The 16,651-nt window shown below is 46.3% G+C and overlaps 2 protein-coding genes across 2 annotated transcripts; one reads left to right on the top strand and one right to left on the bottom strand.

Moving 5' to 3' along the window:
• The first annotated feature begins 1,807 nt into the window (after window positions 1-1,807).
• On the top strand, window positions 1,808-10,524 carry LOC116795330 (erythrocyte membrane protein band 4.2-like). The gene is made up of 13 exons (XM_032704976.1): window positions 1,808-1,938; window positions 2,586-2,771; window positions 3,452-3,682; window positions 4,287-4,405; window positions 4,923-5,045; window positions 5,437-5,614; window positions 5,998-6,136; window positions 6,506-6,609; window positions 6,925-7,167; window positions 7,985-8,305; window positions 8,752-8,912; window positions 9,300-9,433; window positions 10,273-10,524. Exons 1-13 carry the CDS (start codon window positions 1,929-1,931, stop codon window positions 10,421-10,423), a joined length of 2,100 nt encoding a protein of 699 aa, XP_032560867.1. The 5' UTR covers window positions 1,808-1,928; the 3' UTR covers window positions 10,424-10,524.
• Window positions 9,563-16,639, bottom strand: CCNDBP1 (cyclin D1 binding protein 1). The gene is made up of 11 exons (XM_032704978.1): window positions 16,505-16,639; window positions 16,365-16,424; window positions 15,599-15,678; window positions 14,881-14,962; window positions 14,353-14,449; window positions 14,167-14,240; window positions 13,785-13,861; window positions 12,887-13,140; window positions 12,457-12,517; window positions 11,752-11,798; window positions 9,563-11,385 (listed from the first exon to the last, which is right to left on the bottom strand). The coding sequence occupies exons 1-11, from the start codon at window positions 16,569-16,571 to the stop codon at window positions 11,277-11,279; spliced, it is 1,008 nt and encodes a 335-aa protein (XP_032560869.1). The 5' UTR covers window positions 16,572-16,639; the 3' UTR covers window positions 9,563-11,276.
• Between the last annotated feature and the right edge of the window lie 12 nt (window positions 16,640-16,651).

Here is a 16,651-nt window from a genome sequence, read left to right as displayed (position 1 = left end):
CATTTTCATCTGCCCTCAGCAACCACACCCAGCTCAGTTTGAGCGTGAAAATGCAGATCTGGCCAGTGCCATGCATGAGAAACACATTCTTCCTGCATGAGACATAAGACAACTGTACAATTAAACTAATGATTATTATAGAGAAAAACATGCAAGTGCCCGAGGAAGGATTTAAATAGCTTTTGTCAAACCTACAATCTTTACACAACCCTTGGTCAGAAGTCACTGGGAGTCGGTGGAGTAAAATATGGCTAATTGGCAGTATTTTTCTTTATAAATGCACAGTTTAAACGTGAGCATGCCCAAGAGGCTGACCCAGCCAGCCCTCATTCCAGTCTGATCACTCAAAAAAACCCAGTGAGCACTGGTTGATATGACACATGCTTACCATAAATTGATCTTGAAAGACATTGAAATCAGCCTCCGGGGTGGTGAATGTTTCTCCCCACCATCCTGTTCTTCTGATCTAAGTTTCTAGAGCCTTGATTCAGGCAGTCGATGAAATTACTACTGTTTTACAGATTAAAAGAGATCAACCAGAAATAGCCAAAGTTGGTGGTTTCAAATCACTTTGTTCTGCCACCGAAGCTGCACTGCTTTACCACTTGGTCCATGTGCTGAATGTGGAGGGCACTGCTCACTATAAAAGACAAACCCAAGGGCACAGTGTGAGCATTTCTTGTAGCTCTAAAGAAACAAGAAATTCCCTCCAAAAGGAAAATTCCTGTCTAATTTGTGCACATGCCACTGTCAGAGTTGGAAATGCAGACACCTTTAAAGGGATGCAACAAATCTTCCTTGCAGTTGCCAGTTTGACCAAGAGATGGTACTGTGGGAATACACAGCCATGACAAGGCAGTGCTGATGGGATAAATACCTGCTTGGATCTAAACCACTCTGATTTAGAGGTTCATAAACACATACCTACATTGCAGAGGTGCATTCAAGAACACCTCTGAGGTCCCTTCCAACCTCAACCACTCTGCAATTCTGTGAAAGTGAATCTGTACAATTAAGGCTGTGCTGTAAAAGGACTAAAACACAGGGAGTTTTTATTTGGCTTAAATGATGCATATAAGCAAGAGATTGTAAAGTCTAATACGGACATACTAAGAAAATTACCAAGTTCTCTGGTGTAATATTGTGTGATTGGCTTCTCAAATTACTCTAGAATTTGTGGAAGATCATAGGTTTCTGCAAAACTATTGGTGACTCACTCCACCGTGAAAGATGTTAATTTCTGATATTTTATTTCCTATCTTTTCACCAATTATTTATCAATCCAGTGGTATCCCTTTAATATTACAGCAACTTCAAGAATGTGCTTAGCCCAACTCTGCAGTGCAATACCTTTAAATAGTCTGCATTATGCTACAAAAATTCTACTTTTTTTAGTTGCTGCCTTTGACACATTTCCTCATTTTGAAGAGGTTTCACTTTTTTGAATTAGGCACAAAGGCAACGGATGTACTGACTAATTTTTTTTTTAACTCCTTGAAGAGTTTAGGATCTAAGTAGCTTGGGGTCAATGCTGTAGAGCAGCTCTCCAACACTTACATTTGAAGTGCATTCTGTGCTTTGTTTAGAGCCATATTGAGATTTGCCTTTCCTACTCTGGGGTTCCCAGTGCACAGCTTCTTGAAGGAATTGTCCCTGTCCTTCTCTAAATGCTTCACATCCTGCTCTGGAATTTGTCCTCATCTGTTGGGTGTCTTCAGTGTGGCCTGAGAGATAAAAGAGCCCTTGACATGTGCACACCAGGCCAGCAAGATAAGCTGGAAAGGTGGCAACATCACGTCCCACCCTGCATAAAGAAATCAAGCAAACAACTTTGTAAGAGGACAGTTTTTACAGACAGCTGGAGGAAGGATCTGTTGCCCAGTAGAGCAAGCAGGAGCTGAAGACTTTCATGGTACAGGGAACCAGCCATGGGCCAAGGTAAGCAAAACTCACTTTGGTTAGTTCCAAGCATTTGCAAGCTGCGTGTCAGGGAAAAAAACAACTGTTCCTGCTCCAAGACAGTGTTCACGAGGCTTGTAGAAGAGCTGAGCTTACAGGGCAGGAGCCAAGACTGTGCTCTAAAGGCTGAGGGAGCTGGGTTTGCATGGCAGACTGCACAAAAAGGCACAGCAAACAAAAGTTGGTATCAGTGTCTAAGAGGAGCTTGAGAAGCAGCAAGAAGCAGCTAAGGCAGACAGGTGAGAGTCTGGAAACAAAGGCAAGTGAGGTATCCTCGACAGAGGGAATGGAGGGCAGGGGTGGTGGGAGGTAACCCAGGCTACAAAACTGAAGCAGAGAGATGATGAAGTGTTTTAGCCACGGAGCAGGGAGAGGGTCCAGGTTCCAAGCAACCTTGAAGAAAGTGACAGCAAAAAAGGCAGCTCAATAGTCACTTGACAGCAGAACAACCAAGCTCAGAGTGAAGACTCCCACAGTTACTGGTCAGAAAGTCTCAAAGGCAGGGAGGGAATGTCTGAGTGGAGAAAACACTTGGTCAGCTGTTTGTGTGTCTCAGAATGTGGCTCTGGGCCAGACTGCAGGCAGTTCACAGCCCCAAACTCATTCTGTGTCTTCTTACACTACAGGTCTGAGCTTCAAAAAATGCGATTTCAAGGTCCCCACGAACAACAATAACCACCACACAGAAGAAATCAGCACTGAAAGGCTGATTGTGAGGCGGGGGCAGCCATTCACCATCACTGTGAACTTCTCAGCTCCAGTACACAACTACCTGCAGCAGATGAAGAGGACCTTCCTCATTGCACAGACAGGTAACACCACTACCAAACCTATCAGAGCTCCACACTCCTGAAGAACAGAGCTGGTGGCAAAGCCATCTCCAGAGCTAGACAGAGGTGCCCACATTGAGACATGAGGCAGTGAACTGTTTATCTAAGGCAAAGTAGAGTCTCCTGCTGCTGCAGGGTCACAACCAGATCCCTTTCCAGAAGAGACACTGCAGCACAATAACCAATACATGTTCACTACTCCATGATTTGAAAGTACTCACAGGATCTCTCCTGGCTTTTGGTTTAGGAATGTTCAAAGTTAACTAGCCTGTTACAGATGTTTTGTGTTACAGAATGTTTTCTAGTGATACCCCCTAAGAAGGGCAGCAACATTCAGCCCCAGCCTGTTTTACCAAAACTTGAGCATTTGGCTGTGACTCTTGTTCTAAGACTGAATTCCAGGAGCAGCAGGTCTGCACCATTCTGGCAGTGAATACACTGGTTTCTACAAATCTATGAAATGCACATCTCACTTTCAAATGTGGAGGCCTGAGTGCAGTAGTAACCTTAGGAAGGTTCACAAGGCATTAAGCTGCTAAAGGGTTTAGACGCTCTCATGAGGAGAGCTGTGGCTCCCAAACAGACAAGGTCCCTGCAGTCTGCACAGGTGAGGAATAAACACAATGTTTGGAATAAACACAACCAGATCTCTTTGGCTGCAGGACGACATCCTTTCAAAGGAGATGAAATCCAGACTGAATTTCCCATCTCCAGCCTGGGAGACCAGAAGCAGTGGAGTGCAGCACTGGAAGAACAGGACCTGTGCTCCTGGACCCTCACTGTGAACACCCCTGCCAATGCTCCCATTGGCCAGTACACTCTGCTTCTACGTGCTTCCCAAACTTCTCACCACCTGGGAGAATTCACCCTTCTCTTTAACCCCTGGTGCCAAGGTATGTGGTCAGAAATGGAGAGGCAGGCTGGGATCAGTCACTTCACAAAAACAGCTTTTGAGCTCTGGCACTTTGCCCCCATGGAGGCTGAGGCTGACCCACCCAGTGCTCCCTGCCCCTCCTGCCCTGCTCCTCACAGCACCTAAGGAGAGAGGAAGGGGCTAAGAAAGCTCCAAGTTGCCTACCTCAGCACTTCTGTCCCATTGCTGGAGTACTCCACTGCCAGAGCCCTGCCCTTCTGCTAAGGAAAAATGCTTGATGAAGTGTTTCCTATAGTAAAGATTTTAAGATGAGTCAAGACTGTAACTAGTCTGATTAAGGCCACTGTATCTTTCTTAGTATTAGAGAAGTTACCAGCCAGGAGAGTAGCAGAGCCAGCAAGTGCAACTGCCTAGTTCTGGAGGAACTTTTTGAACAAGGAACAGAGATTACAATGAAATTCTTTTTTCCTGTCTGATTCACAACCTGTGATATTTTTCAAGGCAGGATGCCAGGGACTGCTGAAGTCCCTGGAGTGCAGTGGAGTCTGCTGATGTCAGACAGATGCAAGTGCATCTGAGACCAGGAATGCTTTCTTCCTGATGCTTTTTTCCCTCTGATCTAGATGATGAGGTGTTCTTGCCCAACGAGGCACAGCGGCAGGAGTACATTTTAAACCAGGAGGGTGTCATCTACTGGGGGACTGAAAATGCAGCTGTAGCACAACCCTGGGACTTCAGCCAGGTAAGCCAGAGGTCCAACATGTCTGTGCCCTCTCACAGCCACCAGCAGAGAAGGATACATATACCCTGTGTGTACAGGATGCTGATAGCCTTATCCATCTCTGTGCTGTGGCTCTGATGAAAGACCTTGCTCTCTGCACTCACTGTCTTTGTCTAAGCCTCTGCAGGAGAACAGGGACCTCTGCATGAAATCACATTTTAGCTACCTTCTCAGGCTGTCCTATATAGATATGCATTGATCTATATCCGAGCTTTGTGTGCCTTCCTTTCCAAAACAGGTATAAAAGCATTTAACAGAACTTAGTAATACTGTCTCTCTATTACAGGTAAAGTGAGGACAAGTAGATCTTTCAATTTTCCCAAGGCCACCTGACACAGCCAGTGATTAGAACAGGACAGATTCTATAAGACAATCAGCAGAAAGGGAGAAATAACCTGCACAGTTACAAACCCTCGTAGGGACTCAAGAGAACAAAAACTCAGGCCAGATTTCCTGAAATGATGTGTTCTTGTTTCAGTTTGAGGAGGGCATTGTTGACATCTGCTTCACACTGCTGTGCATGGGTGAACACCATCAAGGAGAGAAGGATCCCACCCAGCGCAGGAGCCCTGTCCACGTCTGCCGAGCAGTTGCTGCCATGGTAAGGAGAGCAGGCAGCAGCCCTGGCACTAGCAGGGTGCATCTTCTCAATCCCAGGGTGCATCTTCTCAACCCCAGCTCAGGGCAACCCACTGACCAAAGAGGAAGCCTGCCCAGGGCTGTTCCAAACCCCACCTCCAGCCTGTCCTGATATTCCCGCAGCAGACAAGTAGCGCTGCAAGAGTTTCTTAGCAGTGACTTTATTCACTTACTGAATAAATCTCAGAGGACACTGCTGTGCTTGTTCTGCTCAGCCATGACCTTCATGCTTTGCACCAAAAAAATCCTCTTGGTTTCATCTGCCTTGGGAATGGCTTCATCAAACAGGATTGGATTGACCTAGCAAAGAGAAGCAATTCCTTAATACATCTTTCTCTCTTTCTTCCCTGCAGCTGAACTACAACGAGCTTAAAGGAATCCTGGCAGAGTGTGAGGCTGGGAAACACCGTAATGGGACACCCCCTTCCAAGTGGCTGGGAAGCAGCCCCATCCTCTGGCAGTGGATGGCATCCAAACGCCAGCCTGTCCGCTACGGGCACTGCTGGGTGTTTGCTGCAGTCATGTGTTCAGGTACCTCAAAGTGGTGCTTCAAAGACCTCCGTGTTGAGCAAACCCTTATTTGGTCTGCAGGATCTCTAGCATATGCCTAAATTCCTGGATTAACACAGATCCCAGTAACACAACCTTTAATCTTTAGGTGAGAGGCAGATCCCCAGAGTTTCCTCGTCAGCACTGAGCATTACTAGCTTTGAGATAAAAGAGTATCAGTACATCCATTCTCTGAAGGTACCTACGAGATCTTATTTCCTGAAGGGGCAAGGACTCTTGCAAAGTCCAGACAGCAGGCCTGTGCCATTCCTAACAGTCCTAGCACCAAAAAAGGCTCTACACTCGTCAGCAGAGGCACCCTTAGGGCAGGATGCACAACTGATTCACAGCTCTCTTCTGCACAGTTCTGAGGTGCCTGGGAATCCCTACCAGGGTGGTCACTGGCTTTACGTGGGCTCACAACACTAAGAGCAGCCTGAGTGTGGATGAGTATTATGATGAAGATGGGACACTGCTCACTCAGGACAAGCGTGCTCGTGTCTGGTAAGGAAACATGGCAGGGCCCAAGCAAGAATTTGAGACAACATCTGGATGTAAGAAGTGATAGAGGGGGGAGAACAAAGAGGTGAAAGAGCTGCAGGGAGGTGGATAGGAGACAGCTCAGCTGAGATCCTGTCCTTGATAAATTGGGCAACCCAAACTGAAGAGTGCTTTATTACTAGGGCCCACAAAGGAAGAATGATAGCCCAGTCCAGCCAGAGATACTCCACTTGTATCAAAAAACATGGTCTGTCCTCTCCTCAACATGCACTGAACTCTTTCAAAGGAGCATTGACCGGCTGTGGTTTGGCTAAAAATTTACTGTACCTCAGGGCCCAGTCCCTTGGTATAAGCTCGTGATGTCTCCTGCAGGACCTTCCACGTTTGGAACGAATGCTGGATGGCTCGGGCTGATTTGCCACCGGAGTACAGCGGGTGGCAGGCACTGGATGCCACCTGCCAGGAAAAAAGTGAAGGTAAGATTGATCAGAGATGGGCTTGAGAAAGGGGGGAGCAGGGAGCAAATAAAGCAGTTCAGCATTCCTCCCTTCCCCAACTTCCAGTGAAAAGATGCAATAAGACAGGGACTCACCCTGTTGACTTTAGGCCCCAAATCATTATTTATCTGTTTGGTTTATGCAGCTTATGTAGCTTTAAGAGCTCTATCACAGCACTGCTTCCTAATGTCTTCCTGAACTAGATACTTCACTAATCCCAGTACAGGTCTAAACTAGGGATGGCTTTAGCTCGTAAAGCATCTGAATCTTAACTAGGCCACGTTTTCTCTTCAGGTCGATCCTTCTGTGGGCCAGCCCCTGTCTGTGCCATCAAGGAAGGGGACACAGAAGTCGATTATGATGTTTGCTACTTCTTTGCTGCCATCAATGCCAAGTGTCAGGTCTGGATACAAAGAGCAGATGACACCCTTAAGCCAGCTTTTGGTGGCACAAAATACACCGGCAACAACATCAGCACCAAGAGCGTTGGCAGTGAACGCTGTGAGGACATCACACACAACTACAAGTATCCTGAAGGTATGGGGTTGGCCAGTGGCTGAGCACCTTCCTTGGCAGTGTCACAAGTGAAGAGGAAAAGGCTAGAGAGCAGAGCCAAACCAAAACTCCAGGGTCATCCACTTCTCACAACTTCCCCTTCTTCAATGGCACAAGAACACCCAACTCTGTCTACAGAACCAAAGCCTAAATTTCATCTGCTTAATTGCATTAACCAGGTCTGTGCATGGCTGGGTGTTTCTTTACCAGGCACTTCCACATCTGGAAAAACTTTTCTGGTTCCTGTTGCCTCTACACTCTGTACATTCACCTCCCATTACCTCTGTAATAGATAGATAGATAGATAGAACTATTTCAGACCCCAGCTTTCTGAAAAGGACTGTTATGCTCTCAGATATTGCCTAAATCTCTCCCTCAAAAAGTAGCTTCAGAATGTGAGTGCTGTTTCCCTGACCCAACCCTGCCATCTCATCTTAGGCTGTGGCATGTTGTCTCCTTGGCTGCAGTCCATCACATGAGAACACAGCCCTGTACCTCAGCTACAGCAACAGTTAAAGAGGCCACTGCTTCCTTTACTCTGACAGATGTTAGCACCAAGGTGCTTTAAAAGCTATGACAACTCTTCCCAAGTAGAATCTGTCAGGTACATCCAATTAATATCCTGTCAGCTGAAATTCTTGAATTGCTCCAACCAGAAGCTCAAAAGGATATCTCTCTAGCTCTTAGAAACAGTTATCTACAGTACTGCCAGGATAAATCAATGCCACTCTCCTGCACTTGCTGCTTCACACTAGTAAATTGGAAAGGATACTAAAATATGTGTTCCTTTTTGTGACAGGCTCTCTTAAGGAAAAAGAAGTACTTGACAAAGCCTACAGAAGTATAAGGAAACTTGAGACAACCACCAGCAGCAGCTCAACACTGTTTAGCTCCATTCCTATTTCCCTTGAAGAGCCAGTTAACCTTTCCCTCCACCTCCAGTCGAGTAGTTCTCTGCAACCTGGACAAGATATTCCACTTTCCATTGAAATGTCTAACCACAGTGGTGGAGAAAAGGCTACTCAGCTGGTAGTTGGGGTCCAATCTCTACATTATAATGGTGTGCCCATTATCCAGCTTTGGAAGGAAGAGTTTAATTTTAATCTCCAAAGCAATGAAGGTAAGGACTCTGCTGAGTGCATGGCTAGAAAAGCGTATCTAGTTCTCACTTCAGAAAAAATGCTCTCAGACATAAGTTTACAAAAGGTTGTCTGAACAGTTGATTGTAAATGATTGCCCAGAGAGGTTGTGGAGTCTCCCTCATTGGAGATATTCAAGGACCATCTGGACACAATCGTGTGCCATGTGCTCTGGGATGACCTTGCTTGGGCAGGGAGGTTTGACCACATGATTCACTTCCAACCTTACCCATTCTGTGATTCTGTGAAATACAACACTTTGGCAACACCACCTTAGAGATTTTCAACCTGTGAATCCAGCTGGGATCACTTAAGCATTTAAATGCTGCAGCTTTCAGTACAATGTTGGGCACTAAACACGCAGAGGTGTCACGCAGGCAAAGACCAGACTCTGCTCATCATCTGTTATTTCACCACTCTATTCCAGTCCACAACCTGAAGATCCTTGTGCCTTACTCATGGTGTGGAAAAGAGCTGGGGGAGAACCACCTGCTCAGGCTGACTGCTGTGCTGAGAGATGAGGCCTCCTGCTACATATACCTGGCACAAGAAGAGATCAGCGTTTCTGACCCCCTTCTCACTATTGAGGTTAGACTGGGCTGTCACTCTGTTACTGCAGTAGGGAGAAAACAGCTTTCACAGTCACAGGCAGCAACTCTGCTGGTTCAGTGGCTCTCCTCATGCCATGTTCTTTCAAAGCACTGGGATATCAGTTTGGGAAAGGTGAGTTGGGCCAGTGTTGTACACAGTCTGCCTTTTCTGGGTGTGTGCATGAGGAAATCCTGATGACTCCTAACTCACTGACTGCTCTGGAAATCAGAGGCTGCAGAAGGAAACTAGAGCAGAAGAAACTAATCTGGATTTTGCCTCTTCTGCCAACTGGCAGCTCTGGCACCAAAAATTATACATCTCCCTTTAATCATAGAAGAATCTTTTTCCTTCTCTCAGTTTCAGCTCATTTCCTTCTTTCAACAGCTTCCAAAAACCATGGTACAGTATCAGCCAAGCACAGCAAGGATCAGCCTCCTGAACCCTTTCCCCAAACCCCTGGAGCAGTGTGTGGTAGCAGTTGCAGGGCAAGGGCTCGTTTACAGACAGAGGAAGTACAGGTAAGTGCAAACTGATGGATCTGAGAACAGCAAATGGAAAAAGAGACACAATACAAGCTAGAGAAACCCTTGCACAGGAAAGGCTGTCCCCCAAAATAACCAGGCAACACCGTGGCAGGAAGACACTGCTTTAGCATGAAAGCCTCAGGCATTCTGTCCTTTATTTACATACAATACAGAAGATTTTCACACTCAAAAGGAGAAGCTAACAGAACTTCCAACAAATGTGTAATGCATAAGTTGAAGCCAATATGACATCTGTGAAAGCTTCAACCCCAAAGGCCTAGACAACAAAAGGAAAAGCCTCCTGCCAACAAAAGGATAACAGGAGAAATACCACAAGACTTAGTCAGACACTCACATTAAATAAGACAAGTTAGAGGTCACTGAAATGAGCCATGAAGTTCAGAAATTATTTGCTGTTGAGAAATCAATTACTTTTTAGTGAGCCACTTGAACATCCTTAAGTGGAGTAAAATTATACTGTTTGTGACATATCTTTCCACCCATTACCCACTATAAACAATAAAGACAGTCCCTGGGTACAATTGTAGTGGTGTCTTCCTCTTCCCAACTGAAGAACCAGGCAAATGTGACTTAGCCAAGAGTCATCCAAAAAGGTGTGCTCTCCTGCACAGGACAAACACCCCACATTTATCTGAAGAAGCTGCATTAGGACAAAGTCACCTTAGATGGCTCCATGGGGAGTTTCAACTTTCCTGTCCTATCTCCTGCCCAAACTACTGTCAGATGACAATTCCATTGTGGTAGTTTAGATAACTGCTAGCTTTTTTCTATTTCTTTTTCTCCTTTCTTTTCTTTTTACTTTCACCTTTCAGGTTGGGATCTGTGCAAGCTAAAAGCACTCAAGAGCTGCAAATCCCATTCACCCCCATCCGAGCAGGGCCCAGGAGACTCACTGCACAACTTACCTGCCCTCAGCTCCAGAACCTGAAGAGCTACAGAACTACTGACATTGCAGCTGCCTGAGGCCCAGCTTGGAACAGGTCCTGCTTACAAAAAGAGTGGTCATGATCTGTGCCCCGATCTTAGGCAAGCACAGATGTTAACAGTTTAATAAAAGTTAAGTTTAAAACCATGTCTGATTTTGATTATTTGTATAAATTCAACTCTCTCCCATCTGGCACTATGTCCACTCCCCAGTTTCAGAAGTTGAACCTTACTGTGACAAAGATGGGCTGAAGGCTCAAGCAGACATTTCTCACCACACTCATGTGCTGAACCCACCACTGCTGAAGCAGTGAAAACAAAAGGATATCCTGGAACTTTACAGTGATGATACATGTAGCAATTCTCTAGAGATACACCCCTCTCCCCCTACAGATCCTTGATATTAATAAAGTAGTAAACAGTATTTTCTGCTGCTTTCTGAGGGAATGAATAAGAGAAAGCTGTTCATTGCTCTCTAAGGTTAAACAGGAAACAGCAACAGTGCAGCATATTTTATAATGGTTCATTGGGCTGCTTGCAAAAGAAGCAAGACCCTTTCCTTCTGTATATATCCTCTGCCACCTGAAGACAGAGAAAGCAACTAATGCAAATCTAGCAATATTTTATTGTTCTTTGAACCCCACAGTAGTTGTAATGTCTGAAGAACAGGGCAGGTTAAGATGCAGCACTGCATCATCCCAAGAATCCGAATAAAATGACAACTTCTGCAATGGCAAAGAGCAACTTCCTGGAAAAGTTTTTCCAAGTGGCAGTAAGGTTCTCTCCTAGAAACATTGTTCTCCTCATTCTCCAAGCAGCTGAAGAACAGCAAGATTCACTGGAAAAGCACGTGCCAGAGCCAGTGGCAGCAACACACGTAGGCACAGGAGAGCTAAAGTTGACCCTGCGTGAAGTTCTTGATTTTGTTCATGTTGTGATCTACTGCACCATCTAGAAACTGCACCCAGCCTTCCTCTGATGGTGGACACACATGGCTTGTCCTGCAAAAGTGGAGGAAATTCATTAGGAAAGCCTCCTGGGTGTCCTACATCTATGCATCCAGGCAACACAGGGGTACTGTGAAGTGCTGAACAACCACAGCACTAAACAGGGCTTTGAGCAAGAAGAACCCACAGCCATGTATGTAGTCCCAAATCTTAACACACATATGTGTGTCTTCAGTAGGAACTGCTTTCATCCCTACCACCCTTTTCTTAGTCCCATCCCTTTGTGACCAGATAACATCATAACTACTCCAAAATGCCAGCATTTACTGTCAAGAAATGAGTCATATTTGACACGAGGCAGAAAGGTCTGAACTTTCATAGCAGGGAACACACACTCATAAAACAATAGCTCATACTCACTTTGCAATCTCTAAGACCTTCTTTAACACTGAGGCCAACTTAGCAGCCTAGAAGGAAACAAAAGGGAAATTAAGTGAGCCAAACGTGAGGAAAAACAGGGTCTCAGCAGTACTGGAAAGGAAAGAGAAATGTGGGAACGCTCAACAGCCAAAAATGAGTAAAACTGCCACCAATCCTGATGCAGAATGGAGCTATTTATCACTGTCAAGCTGGAAGTGTCTCCCACCCTACTGCTGGCTGGGACAGGTAAAAATAAAGACATGTATGGTTTTTAAAGCATACATTAAAATGCTTTATTTTAAAAAAAGACAAGCCTATTAGAAATTGGTAACTGATATTAAGATATGAAGTCATAAGTGACTGACTTTAATGCAATTTGATATTAAGCAATACTTTCTTTTTTATTGCAAAGAATCAAGCCACTGGCCAAAGGCATGAAACCAGTTTTGTCACTGGACATCTCTGTGGATTACAGCTCAGAGCTAAAGCTCCAAGTGGTCATGCCCTTCCCAGAAGAGGTAAAGATGAGGAATGTATTTCCACCTGAAGGAAGCTAAGTATGCAAGAACCACTCTTCAACCCTAAGAAATCTTTACTGAGGCAGTCACTAACACCCACCTCTCCCTGACAGTTACATAACCCCTCCAACTTGATTTCTCCCCATTCTCTACAGCCCAGTCCCACACACAGACTGCAGATACTCACATTAAGTCGCACAGCCAGAGGGTTCACAGGTGGGTACATGCTCAGTGCCAGCTCATCAACACTAGGATAGAAAAGAGGGGAGTAATGGAAGAAAGGTCCTGCCAGCACAACTCATGGATCCTGGTCAAAGCCCACACCCAGCCCTGAATGTAAGTCAGGAACAGCAGTGCATGACAAGCAGACATCAGTCACACCCATGGGATGTGCCCCTCTCACCACAGCGTGAGATGTGGCCACAGCTCGGCCCCAAATTGCAATGTCTGTTCCCCTCCTGACCTGCACAACTCTCAACAGCTTATACCATAATAGTCTCCCCACCACCTGCTCACAACTGCAGTATCACAAAGGAGGTTCTAATCCATTCTCTAGACCTCGAGAGAGACCAGGGCTGCTCCAGAGCAAAAAGCAGCACAGGGAGAGACCTGCTTACCTCGGACTGATCTCATTAGCAATGTCTGCAAGGTCATCCAGCTGAGCAATCTGCTCTGGAGAATCAGCTTTGCCATAGGCCTTCACTGCACCCAGGACCTTCTTCAGGCAAGCTTTGGAAGCCTTCATTAACCCCATGCAGGAGCTCAGCAGCTGCCGGTCACCTTCTGACCAATATGTGTCTCTGTTGCCCCGAAAGCCCAGCTCTTCATCTTCCATGATGTCACCATAGGGATCCTGCCCTTCCACCAGTGCCTGAGAACACAGAGGCACTGAAAACCCAGAGCCTGACATCAATTCCAGGCAATACCCGGGAGGAAAGGGAAAACATCATCTAGACATCATGCAAATAATTAATGGGGGAAATCTCAGCTGGTTAATCCTAGAACTAGATTAAGATAAACTAATCCCCCACTCTAATTCAACAGTGCAAACAGCAAGAACTTGGTAAATACTGCCATTCCTACATCACCCTAAACTTCCTCCCACAATCTCCCATGTCCCCCAGTTCAGGACATGGCTTTATGGATACCTCATATTAAGTAAACTTGGCTTGAGATTAAAAAGTCATTAAAATCCATGCAAAAACCAATAACCTAGGTCATATCAGAACAAATTTAAATCAAAGCCTGTATAAAACAATCCCTGCATTCCATCACTGAACCACCATAGAGGGTGGTGGGGCACTGGAACAGGGCAGTGGTCACAGCCCCAAACTTGCCAGAGCTCAGGCATTGTTTGGACAATGCTCTCAGGCACATGGTGGGATTGTTGGGGTTGCCCTGTGCAGAGACAGGAGTTGGACTCGATGATCCTTGTGTGTCCTTTCCAACTCAGGATATTCTGTGAGTCTACAATCCACCACTGCAGGTTCCTGTGAGGCTCAGGGGCTTCCTTACATGTTCCATCTCCTCCACAGCATCCTTGACCACACCTAGACACGCAGTCAGAGCTGATGCAACTGCTGCCTGGTTATCTGCAAAAGAAAAAAGATGAAAACCGTGGCACCCCACTGTTTCAAATCAGTTTGCAACAACCTTCATCTGGGTTTGCCATCATTAGATCTTGAGATTGCAGGATCATACTTCTTGCAGAGCTCAGAGCTGCACTGTTGTCATGCAAAGAATCTGGCCCAGCTTCCAAGCTTATACATTTCAAAACCAGTCGGGTTTTGGAGAATGAGTGAGCCTTCATTGTACCCCCTAGAGTACCTTTGCAAAGGCTACTGATATTCCAAGACAACACATCCTAGTCCTGTTGTTCTGCATTTACAACACTCACCCCGTGGCAGGTTGGACACTTGCTCACATGCCTCCCACACACCTCCAGTGGATATAAGCTGTTCCTGAGACAAGCTGAAACAAAACAAAAGCCCCCAAAGTTAGACTCAAGTATACTTGTAACTTCTTCTTCCCCTTTTTCCAAAGAATTATCATAAAATCATAGAATCATGTGATTAAAAATTACCTCTCTGCTGGAGCATTGAGAATTGTGTCTGTGAGCTGGATCATCCCTTCCACTACTTCAGTGGTAGCATCTCGTACCATCTTCCGGAGAGTAGTACCTGGGTGAGATTGAGAAAGAGCAAGAAAGCTGCCACAGTCAGCACTGACAGAAAGCAACTGCTGAGATGAACACACAGACTGCTCTGTTTGTGTGGATACACTGTATAAATGAAGTTTCAGGTATTTGGAAGGAAGCAAGATGCTTCCCAGTTCCAAAAGGACTCTGGACAATAATTTCAACACTTCATAAATACCAACACTCAATCAGCTATACAACTTCCTACATTATCATTCTTCCACAGATGGAAATCTGCAGGAGTAGACAGACAAGTAGTTCACTCATAAACACATTCAAAGTCTACAGAACAGGTGATAATGGGATAACCTACTAATGAAAGTTTGCTTTCCTGTGGATGCCAGATCTCATACTGTGCTCTGAAATACGGGGTTTCTTTATACAGGGGTGGCTGCCTTGCTGTCACTATCTCACCTTGGCCCTTGGGGAGCCAGTAGTACACTGTGGCAACTGCAAGAATGGCATTTTGGACATCTTCACTCAGCTTCCGGCAATCCTGAAAATGGAGATGCAAAAGGATCACCTTCAGATCGTCATGAGTAGCACACAGCTGCAGCATATTTAGAAAGTCTCACAAGCAATCACTGGCTTTCAGACTGCTTTGAGAAAAGGGAAACAAAATAACAGCCGTCCTGTTTGAGAAACAAATCCAACACAAGAAGAAAATACAAATAAACAAGATGTATGCATAATAACATGACTGGGTAACAAAACACGCCCTGGTGTGGTGGTCACACACCAGAGAGGAAGAAGTAGCTTAGATCATTATTCTGGAGATTTTTTATTCCTGTCCTCCAAACACGGGTGTGATAAATTTCTCTCAATAATAGCAAAAATATTTCATATTCTTTGTTGGATCTAAGGTCTGTATTCTCCAATATTCTGTTTCTATCAGCAACTAGCTGCAACTGCTAAAAAATGTAAGAACACTTCTAGTAAGTATGTCTCCTTAGCTTATAGAAATTAGTTCTCTGGGCAGCTCTTGGATCGTGCTAATGAACTCTACAATACACAGCCCATAGTGACATCCCTTGTTTGCACTGGACCAAATTGTTTTAATCAAGTGAACCAAGACATACCTGAACCTTCACACACAGGGGCAATTTCACAGTCTGTGGAGGCTTTCACTCACCTCTGCAGAAGGTAGCGGAGGCCTCGAGAACGCCAGACTCAGCTTTGTAGCTTCCTGTGACGTTACTTGGAATGTCTGACCTAGAAAAAATCCAATGGGAGCAAAAGAAAAGAAAGTAACTTGGGTAGAAGATAAAAGAACAGAGCGGCTTGATGAGCGACATCTCTGATGCTACTACTTGATTACCATTACTTGCTTGATTATCATTACTTCCTTCCAAGCCATACAAACACATACACTAAATCCCACTCTAAAGCAGAATTCCATGGTGCCATGCACGTAGCTTGTGTCCTATGCCTGTTTTCTTTTTTTTTTTTCTCATATAGCTGGTAGTGATATCCACAACCCTGGTCTGCATCTCGGTCCATGACCCCCTTCACCAGGATGTGCTGGGAGGCTTTAACAAGGACCAAAGGCTCTATAAATCTTGTGTACCAACGGTTCAATACCAGCTGCTGCTTTGCCAGGTGACCACTGTTGGGGCGGTCAGGCACTGGAATAGGTTGCCCAAGGAGGTGGTGGAGTCACCATCGCTGGAAGTGTTTGAGCGGCGCCCGGATCTGGCGCTGAGCGATGTGGTTTAGGGGTTACAGAGGCAGCGCTGGATTGACGGCTGGACTCCATGATCTTAAAGGTCCATTCCAACCCTGATGATCCCACGATTCCACGAGCCAAGCGCCGGCTGGAGACCCGCGGGGGACGGGAGCCCTGCCCCGCAGCGGCCCCGGCGCACCCCAAAGCCGGTCCCTCCCCTCCCCGCCCGTACCTAGCGCGTCCCAGAAGCGCGGCAGCTCGAACGGCTCTCGGCCCTCGCCCGGCTCTCCCTCTGTAACGGCACAGACACAGCTCAGCCCGCGGGGAGCGCGGCTCGGCTCGGCCCGAACCCCGCCCGGCCCCGGCCCGCACCTCGCACCCGCGCCAGCACCGCCCGCAGCGCCCCGCGCACGTCCCGCAGCGGCTCCCGCGCCTCCATCGCCGCGGGAGCGGCCCCGGAGCGCCCCGCGCGTCACGTCCGCTCCCGGGAGAGGCTGCACCGCCGCCGAACCGCCCCTC

This window comes from Chiroxiphia lanceolata, chromosome 17 (genome assembly GCF_009829145.1).
Source record: "Chiroxiphia lanceolata isolate bChiLan1 chromosome 17, bChiLan1.pri, whole genome shotgun sequence".
NCBI lineage: Eukaryota > Metazoa > Chordata > Aves > Passeriformes > Pipridae > Chiroxiphia > Chiroxiphia lanceolata.
This window is presented reverse-complemented; position numbering and strand designations above follow the sequence as displayed.

Excerpts from the sequence above, each read along its gene's own strand:
- LOC116795330 (XM_032704976.1), top strand. Across the intron at positions 3,683-4,286 it reads CTTTAACCCCTGGTGCCAAG|ATGATGAGGTGTTCTTGCCC; the intron begins GTATGTGGTCAG and ends CCTCTGATCTAG. Across the intron at positions 6,137-6,505 it reads GACAAGCGTGCTCGTGTCTG|GACCTTCCACGTTTGGAACG; the intron begins GTAAGGAAACAT and ends TGTCTCCTGCAG.
- CCNDBP1 (XM_032704978.1), bottom strand. The coding sequence starts at position 16,571 with ATGGAGGCGCGGGAGCCGCTGCGGGACGTGCGCGGGGCGCTGCGGGCG. Across the intron at positions 15,679-16,364 it reads GCGCTTCTGGGACGCGCTAG|GTCAGACATTCCAAGTAACG; the intron begins GTACGGGCGGGG and ends GATTTTTTCTAG. Across the intron at positions 11,799-12,456 it reads CTCTGGCTGTGCGACTTAAT|GCTGCTAAGTTGGCCTCAGT; the intron begins GTGAGTATCTGC and ends GTTTCCTTCTAG.